Below are 14,001 nucleotides of genomic sequence, written 5' to 3'. Positions count from 1 at the left end.
AACTTGTTTGGAAACTACAAGGGGGAGGCTGTTCCCTGTGTGTAGTGTGGGGACACAGCTATATTAAAGGAGACATTAATTGAGAGCATGGCTGCAGGACTGGTTCAGGAAAGCTGTTTGGTGCTTGCTTATGTCCCTTCCATTCCATCAAAGCTCGAGCACTTTACTGAATAAAGGCATATGGGACCAATAAAGCAGATTTAAGGAGATGGAGTCCAGGTGGCAAAAGGGTATAATGGGAAGTGACTTATGGGAAAATGTTGCATTCAAAACTCTGGTGTTGGTTTAGGTGACCCTGTAAATCCAGGCCCTGCTTTTAGTCAATGGGCCTACTCATGAGAGCTAAATTGCTTGTGTTGCAGGATTGAGCCTACTGAAAGGAAGACTTTTCAAGAAGGTCCAAATAAATGTTGTAACTCACGCATATAGTGCTCTTGTTTTTTAGCACTAACCCAGTTATGAATGCAGCCAACCAATTTGCCATAATTTGTGTATTTGGTTGGCATGTGTTTACAGAGGGAAGATCTGAATTTATTTTAAAGAACTACTTTTCCCCTGGTTTCCTTATCCTTACCTTAATCCACAAAAGAAGTTCAAACCCCCCCCTCCCCCCAAAACCTCCCTTCCCTCACTTAAAAGCAAATCCTGTACAGTCTACCTTTCCTATGCACATAGATACTTTGCAGTGAAATGAGAGCTTTGCAATAACCATGACAGAGTGGCCAAGCAATAACCAAAAGGCCTTCAAGTGAAATAATGCTTTGTTAGAGCTTAATAAGAGAAAAAGTCCCCCTAGAAATAAATCCTCCCTCAACACAATTCTCATATGAAAGAGAGCCCTTCTGCGTTGAAACCAAATGTTCAAAAGCTCTGAGCTTTGTTTTATTAACACTCATAATTTATTCTTCTTAGAAAACATCCCTTGCAGGCTACCAGAGCACTCAGTGTGGTGTACATCATAATAAAAACAATTTAGAAGGCAAAAACTTTAGAACAAAACCAAAACCCTTTAAGCTTTAGTGAATAAAACCATGCAGGGGGGCCTGGAAAAAGGACACAGATGTGAGGAATCAAAAGCAGAAGATAAATTGCAAACAGGAATATAAACCAAGCCTTGCAAACAAACTGGAGTGGTTTTTAGAGGTCTTGAATAGTTATATATAAAACACAACCCAGAGATCATTTGTGTAGCCCCACAGCAGCTCCTCTCTTCACCATGCAAAACTGAACAGGCCACTTAGCTCTCAGTTTTTCCCCCAGAACTGATTGCATTTTAGTGTAGGCGTAGCTGTCATCATGATCAATACCTGCTCAGTCTAGCACTTGGAAGGCCCTAATCCATGTTGCAGATTGCCTTGTAGCTTCCTTTCATGACAGACCTTCTATGTCTGTCACTTGAGTTGTTCAGTCACTTGAAGTAGCTTTTTTACTCCAATAAGAATTAAGTTGTTTTTTTCCTTCTGAAAAAAAATCAACCAATTTCCCTGACCCCACAAAGGCTGAAATATTTATGTTGTCTCCAGATTATAACTTTATTTTCAGGAAGATGAATATCCATATATTACAATAATGGTGACCAGCCTGCTGGTTTTGAATTAGAGACACTGCATGAACAACTCAAGTCGTGCATAGGGTTGGCTTTAGGCGAGAAAACCACTAGAAGAAGAGAAGGATAGGTGTAGAAAGCAATGTTTTAGTGATATGAAAAGCAGATAAAGGAGCTATGGTATTAGCCCTCAAGCCAAGAAGCAGGATCTTGCCTGATGTTGGTACTGCTCCATTCTTCCTTACAGCTCTTTTCTGGCCTTATCCAGGATCTGGAGTGCCCTGAGTAATGGCACAAGTGATAAAGCTTTAAGCTATCTCTGCAAGTTTATGCTGTCTTAGAGGAAATCCTCAGCCCACGCAGAGCCTTTTCGTGCTGGTCAGGGAGAACTGAACTTCAGTTTATGATCTCTGTGGTTCTTCCATATCCATGCTTCATCTCCCCACACACGTTTACCTACAACTACAGTTTGTGGCCATTTCTGTTCCATCCCAAGCTCCCCAGGGCAGATACCTTCAGGGAGGTAGATCTCACTTGTGTAGATTTGTAAAGCTGTGCTATTTCATAGCTGCTTGTAGCCTTGTATGATGTCATTAACAGAGCTCAGGAGGGGAGGGTTTAATCTTTTGACAAAGGATCTGTGGAAACTTTGGGTCTGGTGACTTTTCAAATTGAAGATACATTTTTGCATAAACTGAGGATAAAGGACAGCATAATGTCTCTGTTGGTGGGCGAAGTCTAGCAGAAATAGAACATGTCATGGCAAGAGAATTGTCATTGAATGAGAGAAGTGATGAACCTCTGGATTTTGAGCAAAACTTTATGCCGCTGTGATATCGTAAACTAAGGGTTAAGTAGAGGAAAATATGCCAAAGCAAAGCCAGAGATAGAAGACCACATCATCCATTCAGATTGCAGAAGGGGTAATTCCAGCCATGCCTAGAAGGTAGCCAGACAAAGTATGTTTTTTTCCATTAGCTCAGTTTGTGCAATTATGCTTGTACAGAGTTACATACTTCTGCACAGTTCTGGCCACAGAAGCCATTTCTTCATGCTCAGACCTGTTTGCAGGAGGTGAAACTGAGCTGGGACATTGGAGCTGCAGAGAAACTCCTAATGAAGCAAGACTGCATGAGGTTGTACTTTGCAGGGGGTGGATGGTTGGATTAAGCAGTGTATTAAGCAATCCCCTGGGATATTTTTCAACTGTAATTCACGCTCAGTCATCAAATATGGAACAGATTAACAGAAAGAGGGGTTGTATATTTCTTGTAAGTCACAATCTTCTTTCATTTCTGCCCATCTACAGTACAATTTCTTTTCAAGCACTGTTTTTGTTTGATTGCTGGGGCTGTACTACCCATGGCATATTTAACTGCCAGTATAATTTTCTGTTTAATTTATTGGCAACAGTTCTGTTTAATAATTGTCCTGGGTTAACACAGCCCACTCTCACGAGCCCTCCTCCCCCATACAGACAGGAAGGAAAGCAACACACAAAAAAACCTCTGGGTTCAGATAAAGAGTTTCACTGGAAATGATACAATGCACAATGACCTTAGCCTATTTGCAGAAAAGTGCAACAAAATGCAGAAGCAGCAGCAGAAGCCAGTGATAGCAATGGTTCATCCCTACCCAAGCACGCAGCAGCCAGCCCAGTGGGAAAGAGCAAACACCCCAAAACTGGAAACCAGAAGCAGCAACCGGAACAGGGAGCTTCTCATGTTACCATGTGAGCTTCAAGCCCCAAGATACTTTGCTCCAGCCAGCACTTTCATTTTGAAGCTGGCATGATGAAAGCATGGTACTGAATACAAAGCATACTGAATATGACAATAATGAATGCAGAAAATGCAAGGATTAAGAGTACTAATGTTCAGCAGGTCTTTTTTTCTAGCAGGCTGGCTGCAAACCTGGCTTTTTAAAATAAGACCTTAGTGATAGCTCCAGAAATCCATAGATAGGTGCTCAACGTGTGGCCTGGTTTAAGTGCATAGCTATTCCTTCTGACTGCACAAGATTGAGGAACATTCAGATTTCTGATTCTGATGAGAACAGCAGCTTTCAAGCTGACCCTGTAGAATCTTTTCTCCTGTGGGGCTGCAGAGATTCAGTCTCACCCACTATCATCTCCTTACATTCTGAATATTGAGAAAGAAAGGATGTTTGTTTGGTTTGTTGTTTGTTTGTTTTTTCATTAACCTTGCAGTAGAGCCTGGCCTGGGCTACATACGAAAGCATGAAACTATGACCCTCAATAAATTTTCCCCTCAGAACATTTCCTGAGTATTAATTTGTGAACCTAGTGTGCCTGGGAACTTCTTGGTTTGGTTTTCATTAGACGGAATGTTTGGCATGGTCCAAACAGGACTTAGGTGGATTTCTCATTTCTCATCCAAGACTTCCAATCCACTGTCCGTCCACCTGAGCCACTCCTTCAGATGGGAAACAACTCTCTGCCACATCTGGAAAACTCCTAAATGCAGCAGCGTTGTCCAGACATGCCCTGATCTGAGCAGCTTGTGCATCCTCTCTGTCTAAAGCCAGTCCAGGAACCAGATCTAACATCTCTGCTCATAGCTCACCAGGAGTCTGCCACAGGTAGAAGATGTTGGATAAAACGCAGTAATGGCTACAGCCTGTAAAGGAGCAGTGGTGCACAGATCCCCCTTTGCAGGGGGGTGTCAAATTTATATGTATAAAAAGGCTGTGTTTATGAGTAGAAATGCATTCTCAAAGCCCACCCTGTGCCTTTTGAGACCTTAAGGACAGGCACTGGCTTCCACTGACAGCACTGTGTGCTCCCCTGAGCAAGCCCTGCCTCAGGCCACTGCCCGTGTTGGAACTGCACTAGATGGAATGTGGTAATCCTGAGGAGGCACTACCTAAAGCAACATCCACCGCTCCCCAGGCACCTAGAGACAGCAGCCTCTGTTTTGCTAAACAGCCCGATTTTGTTTATACAGAGTGAGAGCTGACTAAGATTTATTTTAACTGAGTATGACTCAGAGCAGTTGATAGCCATATGACCAAGAATGCTGTGGTGTTAGACAGGGGTAAAGATCTACCAAAATATTTTTAGATTACAATGAATATATTGGGAAATAGTGAATCATGCTAGTGCCTGTGACCCATGCTGAAACGAGACAAAGTGGGGAAGCCAGTGTGCTTGTGTCCAAAACCAGGCAACATAAAAATCCTGTAAATGTGAAGAAAACATTTAGTTTGTTATGTAAACATGTCTTTATTCATCAGAGCACTTGTAACAATGAGTTTTAGCCCTTCTGCTGCAGAACAGATGTGTTTTCCTGGGTTAATAAATAACTGGAAATGATAAACTGAAATTAAAAAAAAAAGAGAGAGAGAAAAAGAAAAAATTAAAGTCAGATGGGGATCAAAGGATAAAAAAAATGTCAGTGGCACAGCAGGCTGCACATTAGTTTCTGGGGGAAGTGAGATGCATCTTCTTTTACATAGAATTCAAACAACTATTAGGGAACAGCCTGCTATGAGGTGAAGAGATCTCCTGTGAGTTTGCTAATTTGTTTCTTCTTCTTGGCTACATTTTTTGCTCCCTTGTGTTAAGATTCTTAGAGATTTTGCTCCTAGACATTGCAGAATCTTTTTAAATTTTCAAAGTTATTGGCATTCATGCTTTTATAACTCTAATCAGATTTGAATCTACAATTGTTTGACGTGACAAGCAAAAATGCTGACATGGTAGCTGAAAATGTCTAAATCAAACACTTGAAATGTGCCTGCTTCTATGGTGTCTGTGCATTACCACATGCTCTCTGCTGTCTTTCCAACAGCAGCCTCATTTCATTTACCATAAAGGGCCCACCACCTATTCAGCAGCTCCTCAAAGCTTTAATTTTATCCTCTTTTTCAATGTTCCTTTTCTTGAAGGTACAATGGTGAGGGAAGGGGCTGTAGGGAGCAAGGAGGGTGGATGGGGAGTCCATGGGGAAATTAATACTGGAGTCTGATTTTGTCTGGGTGATGGAGCAGGATTTATTTCAGGAGGAGGCACCTTCTTCCCCAGCTTGTACAAGCACACAGACTTTTTACAGCAGAGAACATCTCTACTGTATGCTCTGTGTGCAGCAGGTGGGGTGGGGATGTGTATGGCAGATGGATGGACATGACTCCACTCCTGGATGTCATTGTGATTGCATCTTATAAAATGCTTTTCCCTTGAAGTAAGCCTGCAATGTGATCCATGGGCTCGAAGACGCATGGAAAAGAGGGTCTTCAGTAAGCTAGGCAATTCAGTGTGAGCAAGTTGCACAGAGGGCTGAGCATACACAAAGGTCTCTTAAAGATTTATAACTTAACCAATTTTGGCTGGAATTTGGTAGGGATGGCTGAATATATTCAATTAACAAAAGCCGTTCTTCCCTGGTCCTCAGAGTCCAATCTGTTGCTCTAGTGTGTGTAAGCCTGAGATCTGTTTGTGGGAAGGAGAGATAATTTTGATTAACATTAGCTTTAATCTCAAAAATGTTTGGCATATTTTGCCTTAAATTAAAAATAGATTAAAATCCCCTGCTCTTTCCAGCACAAAAATGTCAGTGCTAATGTTAGTTTGTCAGCACAATAAACAGCAAAGATCAAGATCTCAGGGAAAAAAAACAAAAAAAAAACAAAACAAAACAAAAAAAAAAAACCAAAAAAAAAAACACCAAACCAACAACTTGGCTAACCCTAAAGAGGCACACTGCTATTAACCTTCCCTATAACCCAACAAAGAACTGCCCTGAGGGACCTTCCTTTCCCCTGTTACATCCCCAGCCTTCACTGCAGTATCCCAATGGGAGGGTGATAAATTCCATCTCCACCCCTCCACCTCCAGCCTAGCTATAGTGATATTTGGATATCATATGTAATATGTGCTGACAGATTCTATTTTACATCCAATCAAGTAGGAAGCCCTCAAACTACTTAAAAATAACAGTTACAAAAAAAAAATTATAATAAAGAATCCATCCACTCCAATCAATTAAAAATCTGATGCATATATTTAAAATTATATGCATTCTAGCAAAGGTGGCCTAAGGTTGGAAGGAAGCAGCTTGTAGGTTGCCTCAGGGCATAGGGCTGGAAGTTAGAGTACTCTGGTTCTGTAGTTAAATTCCAAACAGCAGACAAAAGCACTCACTCCAGTTAGCAGATTCTGGTGAAGGATTTTGAAAAGTGAAGAAAATAATTGTATCCATTACTGAATAGCTCTATTAGATGATCAGAAAGAGCTCAGCATCACCTTGTTATCTGCACATGACCTCTCCTGAGGCATGTGTGGCAAAAAATCTAAAAACAAAAGAAAAAAAAAAAAAAGACAGATTAAGCAAGTGCCTCAGACTGCTGTGTTTGAAAGCAGAGGTTCAGGACGGGGACACTTTCCATGGAGTCATTTCAGGCAAAGGTCACATGTGTGAATATAAAATAATTCCTGCAAGCAGTGCCTTTGTCCCCCAGCTGTCTCCCAATGGAGCCATTGTCCTGCCAGGGCAGCTGGCACCCTGACTTCAGCCCCACTGCATTGGGATCCCAGGCCCAGGGTGGCCAGGCAGCCCTCTGGGAGCCAGCCCAGGGCCAAGGCACTCTGAGACCTCCCCAGGCAAGCACATCTACTGGGAGCTGCTGCTGGGACGAGGCTGAAGCAAAGTTTCCACATCAGGCTTCAGACATGGAGAAAAAAACCCCACTGGTACGGTAGGAGCATCTTCCCTTCTGCCCCACGTGTTTCTCTGGCTTGTTAAAGTAGTCCTAACTAAATATAATTAAAAGTAAAGTCAGGCTGTGAAGTAGCATGAACATGTTTTTGCCAAGTGCATCTTAGACTGGGATTTGGCAAGTTGGAAGTCCTTCAGTATGCATTCAGGGGTGATGTTGGAAGTGCTCTGATTCATAAGTAGAGCGTATGATTTAATGCACAGTAAAGAAAATGTATTTTAAAACCCAGAGTAGGTCTCTTACAACTTGTTTTGCCTTCTGAAGGTATCTTCTCTCTTAAAATCTTTAATAGTAACTGCTTTTCATATATATTGTTACCTTCCAGCAATGTTCAAATTGGCATCCAGGACAGACAAGCAAAGTATCTTGTCCTGTTTGTATTTACCTCCTACAATATTCAGATTATGCAAATACATAATTATGAGTTTAAACCTCCCATATCACATAGCTTTTGATTTATATTCAAATTTCCATCATCTGTTTGCTGGTAAAGGCCTGGGCTCAAAGGCAATCTGTCTAAATAAGGTTCCTATCTCAGATGTCTCGTACCCAAGCTTTTTTCTCCAGAGGATATACATGGATTTCTTTAATCAGGGCAGTAACTTCTCAAAGATTTGTAATTTTTTTCATAACTCCCTATGGCACAAATGTAAAGTGCTGATTAGAGAGGCAAATTGATAAGGAGTTAATAAAACAGCACATGCCTTGTAGTTCCTCTCCATATGATTGGACTCTTAATGGGTTTAATTACTCTGATTTTGAAGTATTAATCATTGAATCCCTCTTTTGAGTCTCTTTTGCTTCTGATTTGCTTAGATTTTAGTTGTGATTTGCTTCTAATTACTACTGATCTATGCAAGCTTCCTGCCAGCAATTATCAGTGCTGTGCAGGCTGTTCCTCACTGCCACCACATCTGGGATGGAAACGCTGAGCACTGCGAGTCGAAGTGAAGGGCTGGCTTGCTGGTCTCAAAAATAGAACATTTCTGTAGTGAAGAAGGTACTGCTCCCTTTATTTGAAAGACTGCCTTACTGGAGTGGTGTTGAGGCTCTTTCTGCAGTTTACACAGGTGCCCCAGACCTCCCTCCTGGACATGTGGTGGGCAGGTAGGCTAGGGGCCAGCAGAGTATGACCTGGAGAGTAGAAGGAGGTAGCAGGGTGTCTGTACCTAAAAGAAGAGGCTGACTCTGCCCCTGCCATTTGGTTATCCACTGCTGAACTGCTGAACTGCTCAGAGATAGCTATGGACATTTTGAGATTAAGAGAGAGCTTCTCATGAAGTCCAAGGCTAGAGAAATGTTTCCTCTTAGCAAGCTGACCACAAAACTGTGGTCCACTTGTGTAGTAATATTTGTTGTACAAAATCTTGCCTTACTTCAGAGGATGTAATGTGATGGTTAAACGATGACTTTAAAGTCGCTGCAGTGGGGAGGTTTCCAATTATTCATCAAAGATGCCAGCTGAGTTTGAAAGCCAGACAGTTAAAAATACATTGGCATCATTCGTGAAAGCTGGAGCTGTTAATTACAGTGTTTGCATAGCAGCCTTTATCTGGGGACAGCAGATATAATCCTTCGACATTAGTTGAGCTGGAAGTGGAGGTAATGAATATTTCTGAGAGCTGAATGAAAGGTGGTGGCATGAGACTGCTCCTGGCAGCACTGGGGCTAGCATCACCTCATCTGAATTCCCATGTGCTGTTTTAAGTGCTTCACCAAATTAATGGGTCACTGATTGAAACAGATACAATCTGTTATTGATGACAAAACAGTAACACAAACTGGGTTTTGTGTGCTTGCAAAGTTGATGGCACCCTTGCTGGATGGGGATTTTGAACCTCCCCTCAGAGCCAATTTTCAGTGCTGCCAACTACACCAGCCCAGCTGGGATGCACCCTCCCTTGGGCTCATCACTTGGAGAAATGATGACTATGTTTGCAGAGTGTCACATCAAATGATATCACAGGACTGCTTTGTCTCAAAACCCATGAAACTGTGTGTGCTCCACACACTGAGAGTAAAGGAGAACAGGGTCACTGGCACTTTGGTACACAAAGAAATGTAAGTATAGAAATAAATACATATGGGCACAACTGGCATCGGAGAACTATTTTGCTGTTGTGTACTGTTTAAATTCCAGTGCTTGGAATTTCCAATTGCTAGTGCTGTACAGGAAAAATTGGATGAGATTAAAAATACAAAATCACAGCATACATGCTCAGATCCTGCCTTCTCATCCTGAGCCAGACACAGCTTTTCTCCTACTGCAGATGGACCTTCCTTGCATCTGTGACTGGGAGAAAATTTGTGTCCTCAGACACTCCCCTTCTAATTCCTGTTCAGTCACCCTCTTTTAATTTCTGTGAGAATGCCCTCCTTCCACTCTCTATTGTGAAGTTCCTCAAAAAAATAATCCACAAGCTTTCTCCTTTGTTTACCTGATTTCATAATGTCTTGTAGAGATTGGTGGGTTGACTTTGGCTGGCTGCCAGATGCTTACCCAGCATCTGATGACAACCTTCAAAGCTCCACTTCCAACGTGTAAGGAATTAGGACACAACCAACACAATGATTTGAACTAAGCAAATCCCTTCCCCAGGCTGCATTATTGCAAGCGGCCACTCAAGCAGTGCGCAGTTTGGCGCAGTAGCATTTTTAGTCACAGCTAAGCAAGAGGTGCCAGTGTTTTAATAATCTGGATTGACAGGAATTCCTGTGTTATCTCCAGATGCAAGTGGTGACAAAGTTACTGTTCTTGGACTTTACAGAGAGACTACACACACCGTACTACTTACAATGTTACCAAGCATTTCAAGTCAACTGTGAAGCTTAAGAAAGCAAGGCTGAATGCAGTGCTTCAGGGCACAGACATCTGGTGACCCTTTACACATGCTTTCAGTGACCAGGTCCTTGCAAGTTTTAGAGATTTTGTTCAAGCTTTAAGCAAGTTTAGAAGAATAAACAAACAAATCATCCATTCAGGCTGCTGAGTTTAAACAGAATGATTCAGGCTACCTAAGATACCAATGGATTGAACTTGGATTGTTCAGAGAAGAAAAGAGTTTGGTGCCTCCACATGGGACACAGCTTTACATACCATCAACAGTTGGTAATGCTGAATCACTTTCAACTTTTTCTCCTTCCTCTTCAACCTGCACCCCTTCTAAGGCATTTCCCAGCACACCATTTTCCATTCTAAAGGAAACAACAGTTTGTTATCCCTTAGCTCTTGCGACAGTAACGTTTACCCCACCCTCATCTCACTCCTCTTCCTCAACAGACCAAAGGGTGAAAATCAGATGGAAAACCTCATGGATTGAGATAGAATAGAATAGAATAGAATAGAATAGAATAGAATAGAATAGAATAGAATAGAATAGAATAGAATAGAATAGAATAGAATAGAATAGAATAGAATAGAATAGAATAGAATAGAATAGAATAGAATAGAATAGAATCAAGAAGGCTGGAAGAGACCTCAAAGATCATCAAGTCCAACCTGTCACCCTAAACCTCATGGTACCAAGTGCCACGTCATTGCTTACCAGTTAGTGTCACGGGCAAACCAGACTCAAGTTGGGGAAAATTAATTCAATTTTTTGACAATTAAAATAGATTGAGATAGTGAGAAGCAAAGACAAAAATTAAACTAGCACCTTTCTTTCCTTTTTTTTCCTCAGACTTGACTTCAGTCCTTCATTTCTGATTCCTCCATCTCCTTCCCACCATCCCAGGTGGCACAGGGGGATGTGATCAGTCCATCTCTGCTCCTTTCTCCTGACACATCTCCCTGTCTCTGACTGGGACTGGCTGGAACCAGCTATATCCAGCACGAGGCAGCTTCGACCTCTTCTCAAAGGCTCCCCTGCAGACCCTGCTGCTGTGTCCTGCTGGTACCTGGGCATAGACACCCAATACAGAACCCTTAACCCTTGACCTCATATCTACAAACACAATGTTTGCTTTGTTTGAGGAGTTCTTGGGAATTCACTCTTGAACTTATTGACTCTGATGTCATCTAGTCTAGAAACCTATGCACCATTTGTGGAACATGGCCAGAGCTATTCCTGCCATTCTGCTCCTGAAACCTCCCATGGCAGGTACTTCTTACCCCCCCACACCTCCCCACCTGCAGTTTCCCATTTTATCCTCTTCACAGCTTTTTTTTCTCCTTGCTGTATGTTGTTAAATACGCTGTTTAGTTGAGCTCCTTCCTTTCATCCCTGTGGTGCACAAAGAATGGGATATATGAACTGTCCTGGGTAATACCACTTTGTTTGTGCAGGCTTTGTGAAATGCCAAACGTCAGGCTTCTGGCTTTCTGTTGGCATGTGTTGAAGAGCAGGTAGCTGTAGGGACAAGGCAGGGTGTGCTTCCTAGGCTGTGAGGCCACACCTGTCTTTAGCCAGGACTAACCCTGAGATGTTCCCAGACAGGTCCACACGCTTGTGTTTACACAAACCAACTCACCACTTTCACCAGACACAGATAATTTGCAAAGGGGAAGTGTGTGGATCTGAAGACAGGATTATTTTATGCTCCGTAGCATAAACTCAGGGAATCACTCCATGTTTTACAGAGAGCCTGGTGCAAGCCTGGAAGAGGATTTGAATACTTCCCTCAGCACACTGCAAACAGCATAACAAAGCAGAGGGGAGGAATAGAGCCTAGGGACACCTCATCCCAATCCTGTGTTTTTCAATGACACGATTCCAACAGCTTAACTCTGCAGAATTGCTCTGCAGAATTGAGCAGTAGTTTGCTCAAATGTTTTTTCTATGGGTTGGATCAGACATTGCCTTCAAAGGTGTTTGGATGCAGCATCTTGGAGAAGGGGTAGCAATGGACAGTGAAAGGATGTCACATTAAATAGACCCAGCTGTTTTGCACGCTCTCTGTGGACGCTCAGGAACATCTGTCTCTGCCCTGAGAAACTTCAGCAAATATAATTTCAAGCTGACTTTAGTATTTTCTTCTGTGAAAGAGAGATTTACTGGAGTGGGGAGCCTTCTGTGAATGCTGAGCAAAGCAGAGCTCTTTTTCTTTTACAGCAGTCAGCAATCACTAAACTAGGGAAGAAATTCTTTCTGAAAATCTTGTATTTCCAGATGGAAAAAAAATGAGTTAAAACTTAGCTCTGTAAGATTATTTGATTTAAAATATTGAAGAAGTCTATTTATATTTAAGTAGCCAGCTCTCTTACAGTCTGCTTGTCTAATCCATTAAAAAAAAAATCTTTATTCCCTTCCAAAGTTTTATGCTAGAAAGGTGAATAAGCTATTTGCATTAAAACAAAACCCTGACAATCCTTATGCAAACCCATGCCAGCAGAGTTGCATATTTTTGATTTCTAGCACTTTCCTTCCATGTTTTGTACTGCATTCCTGCAATCCAGCAACGGATCACATTGTTTTGTTGTTGAGATGTCACTTATGCTTTTCTCACCCTTAGAAAACAGGCAGAACTGTTCCAACAGGATGTTTTCCCCTTTGTACTTTCTGTTGTCATCTTTTCACTGGACTGTAATCTGATAAAAAGCTGGTGGTCGACTAAAGTGGTGGTGACATGGTTCAACTTAAGAATCTTTGTGATGCTTGGAGCGTGGCCCATCTGTCCAAAATGACCTAAAAAGTAATTTTCAGTTGTTTTATGCTTTTTGCTTTGGCATTAGAGCAGGCAGCAGGAGATGCATGTTAAGAAATGTGGAGAGCTGATCATATGTGGCAGTGGCACTGCTCTCATTGGGAGCAGCAGGGAGCTGGGGAGGGAAGAGAAGAGCTTGTCCCTGTCCTGCCTCTGCTCCCCTGGCTGCGGGATGCCACTGATTTACAGTACCCAGCCCGGGGGTCAGATGCAGTAGCAGTTTGCAGATCACTGTATCTCACAGATATGCTGCTTCCAGTGCTGAGGTCCAGAGCAGGGTACTCATCCAACTGCAAAACCTCTCAATGGGAGAATATTTTTTAACCTGACTCACAGTGTGGCCCTAGGAATGGTTGCTTAGGGTGTGAAGGATGGAAGTGATGGCAAGGACTAATCAGTCTGCCAGGGCTGTTGGTAGATGCTTAGTATCTGGACTCACTGATTTTATTTCTGCTCTGAAGGAAAAGGGCATAAAATCCAGTTATTTCCAAATTAATCAAATACCCCACCCCTCTCAATAGCTGGGGACAGCTTAAGCTTGTGTAAATTATAAAGGCATGTCTTTCAGCTCTGTAATAAATCAGTACCCCCCAAAAAGCAATTTCAGATGAGATTAAGTTTGTGACAGTGTTAACTGTGTCCTCATTTGATGCATTTTTCTTTGAGGAAAAGCTTGAAACGTTCCTATTGCATCCTTCTCCACACTGGGCCACTTCATTGGGCCACTCAGTGAACCAGACCGAGCAGTTTAGGCAGCTTTTAATAATTGTTATTTTTCTTTTCCAGAGGATATATTTTCTTCATCAGTTGTCCTAACTTCTTCAGGACTTTTTTTTTTTTTTTTTTTTAATAGAGGTTTTCCTTATCTTTATTCTGGACTGACTGCATTTAACAATGCAGTCTTGAAGTTCTTATGCAAATAAAAAAAAAAAACGTCTGCGTTTAAATTGGACTTGTGTCCATTTGAAGTAGGCTCAAGCCCCAGAAGGTCCTCAGCTTTTTCTTTATTTTTTGGTCCTACCTGTCACACTGCCACAGCCTATTCTATGTTGGTGCACTCATTTAACATGCCAAAA

At 42.0% G+C, this 14,001-nt stretch overlaps 1 protein-coding gene across 1 annotated transcript in view; it reads left to right on the top strand.

Annotated features, from left to right (window-relative positions):
- Positions 1–7,034: 7,034 nt before the first annotated feature.
- ENPP2 (ectonucleotide pyrophosphatase/phosphodiesterase 2) overlaps positions 7,035–14,001 on the top strand; it is a 67,972-nt gene continuing 61,005 nt past the window's right edge. Inside the window, exon 1 of the mRNA XM_054385317.1 lies at positions 7,035–7,256. Coding sequence (XP_054241292.1) covers positions 7,035–7,256 — 222 coding nt within the window. The remainder of the gene's footprint in view (positions 7,257–14,001) is intronic.

The sequence above is a fragment of the Indicator indicator genome, chromosome 12, assembly GCF_027791375.1.
Source record: "Indicator indicator isolate 239-I01 chromosome 12, UM_Iind_1.1, whole genome shotgun sequence".
Classification (NCBI taxonomy): domain Eukaryota; kingdom Metazoa; phylum Chordata; class Aves; order Piciformes; family Indicatoridae; genus Indicator; species Indicator indicator.
Note: the sequence above shows the minus strand (reverse complement) of the source record. Positions and strands in the feature narration are given on the sequence as shown.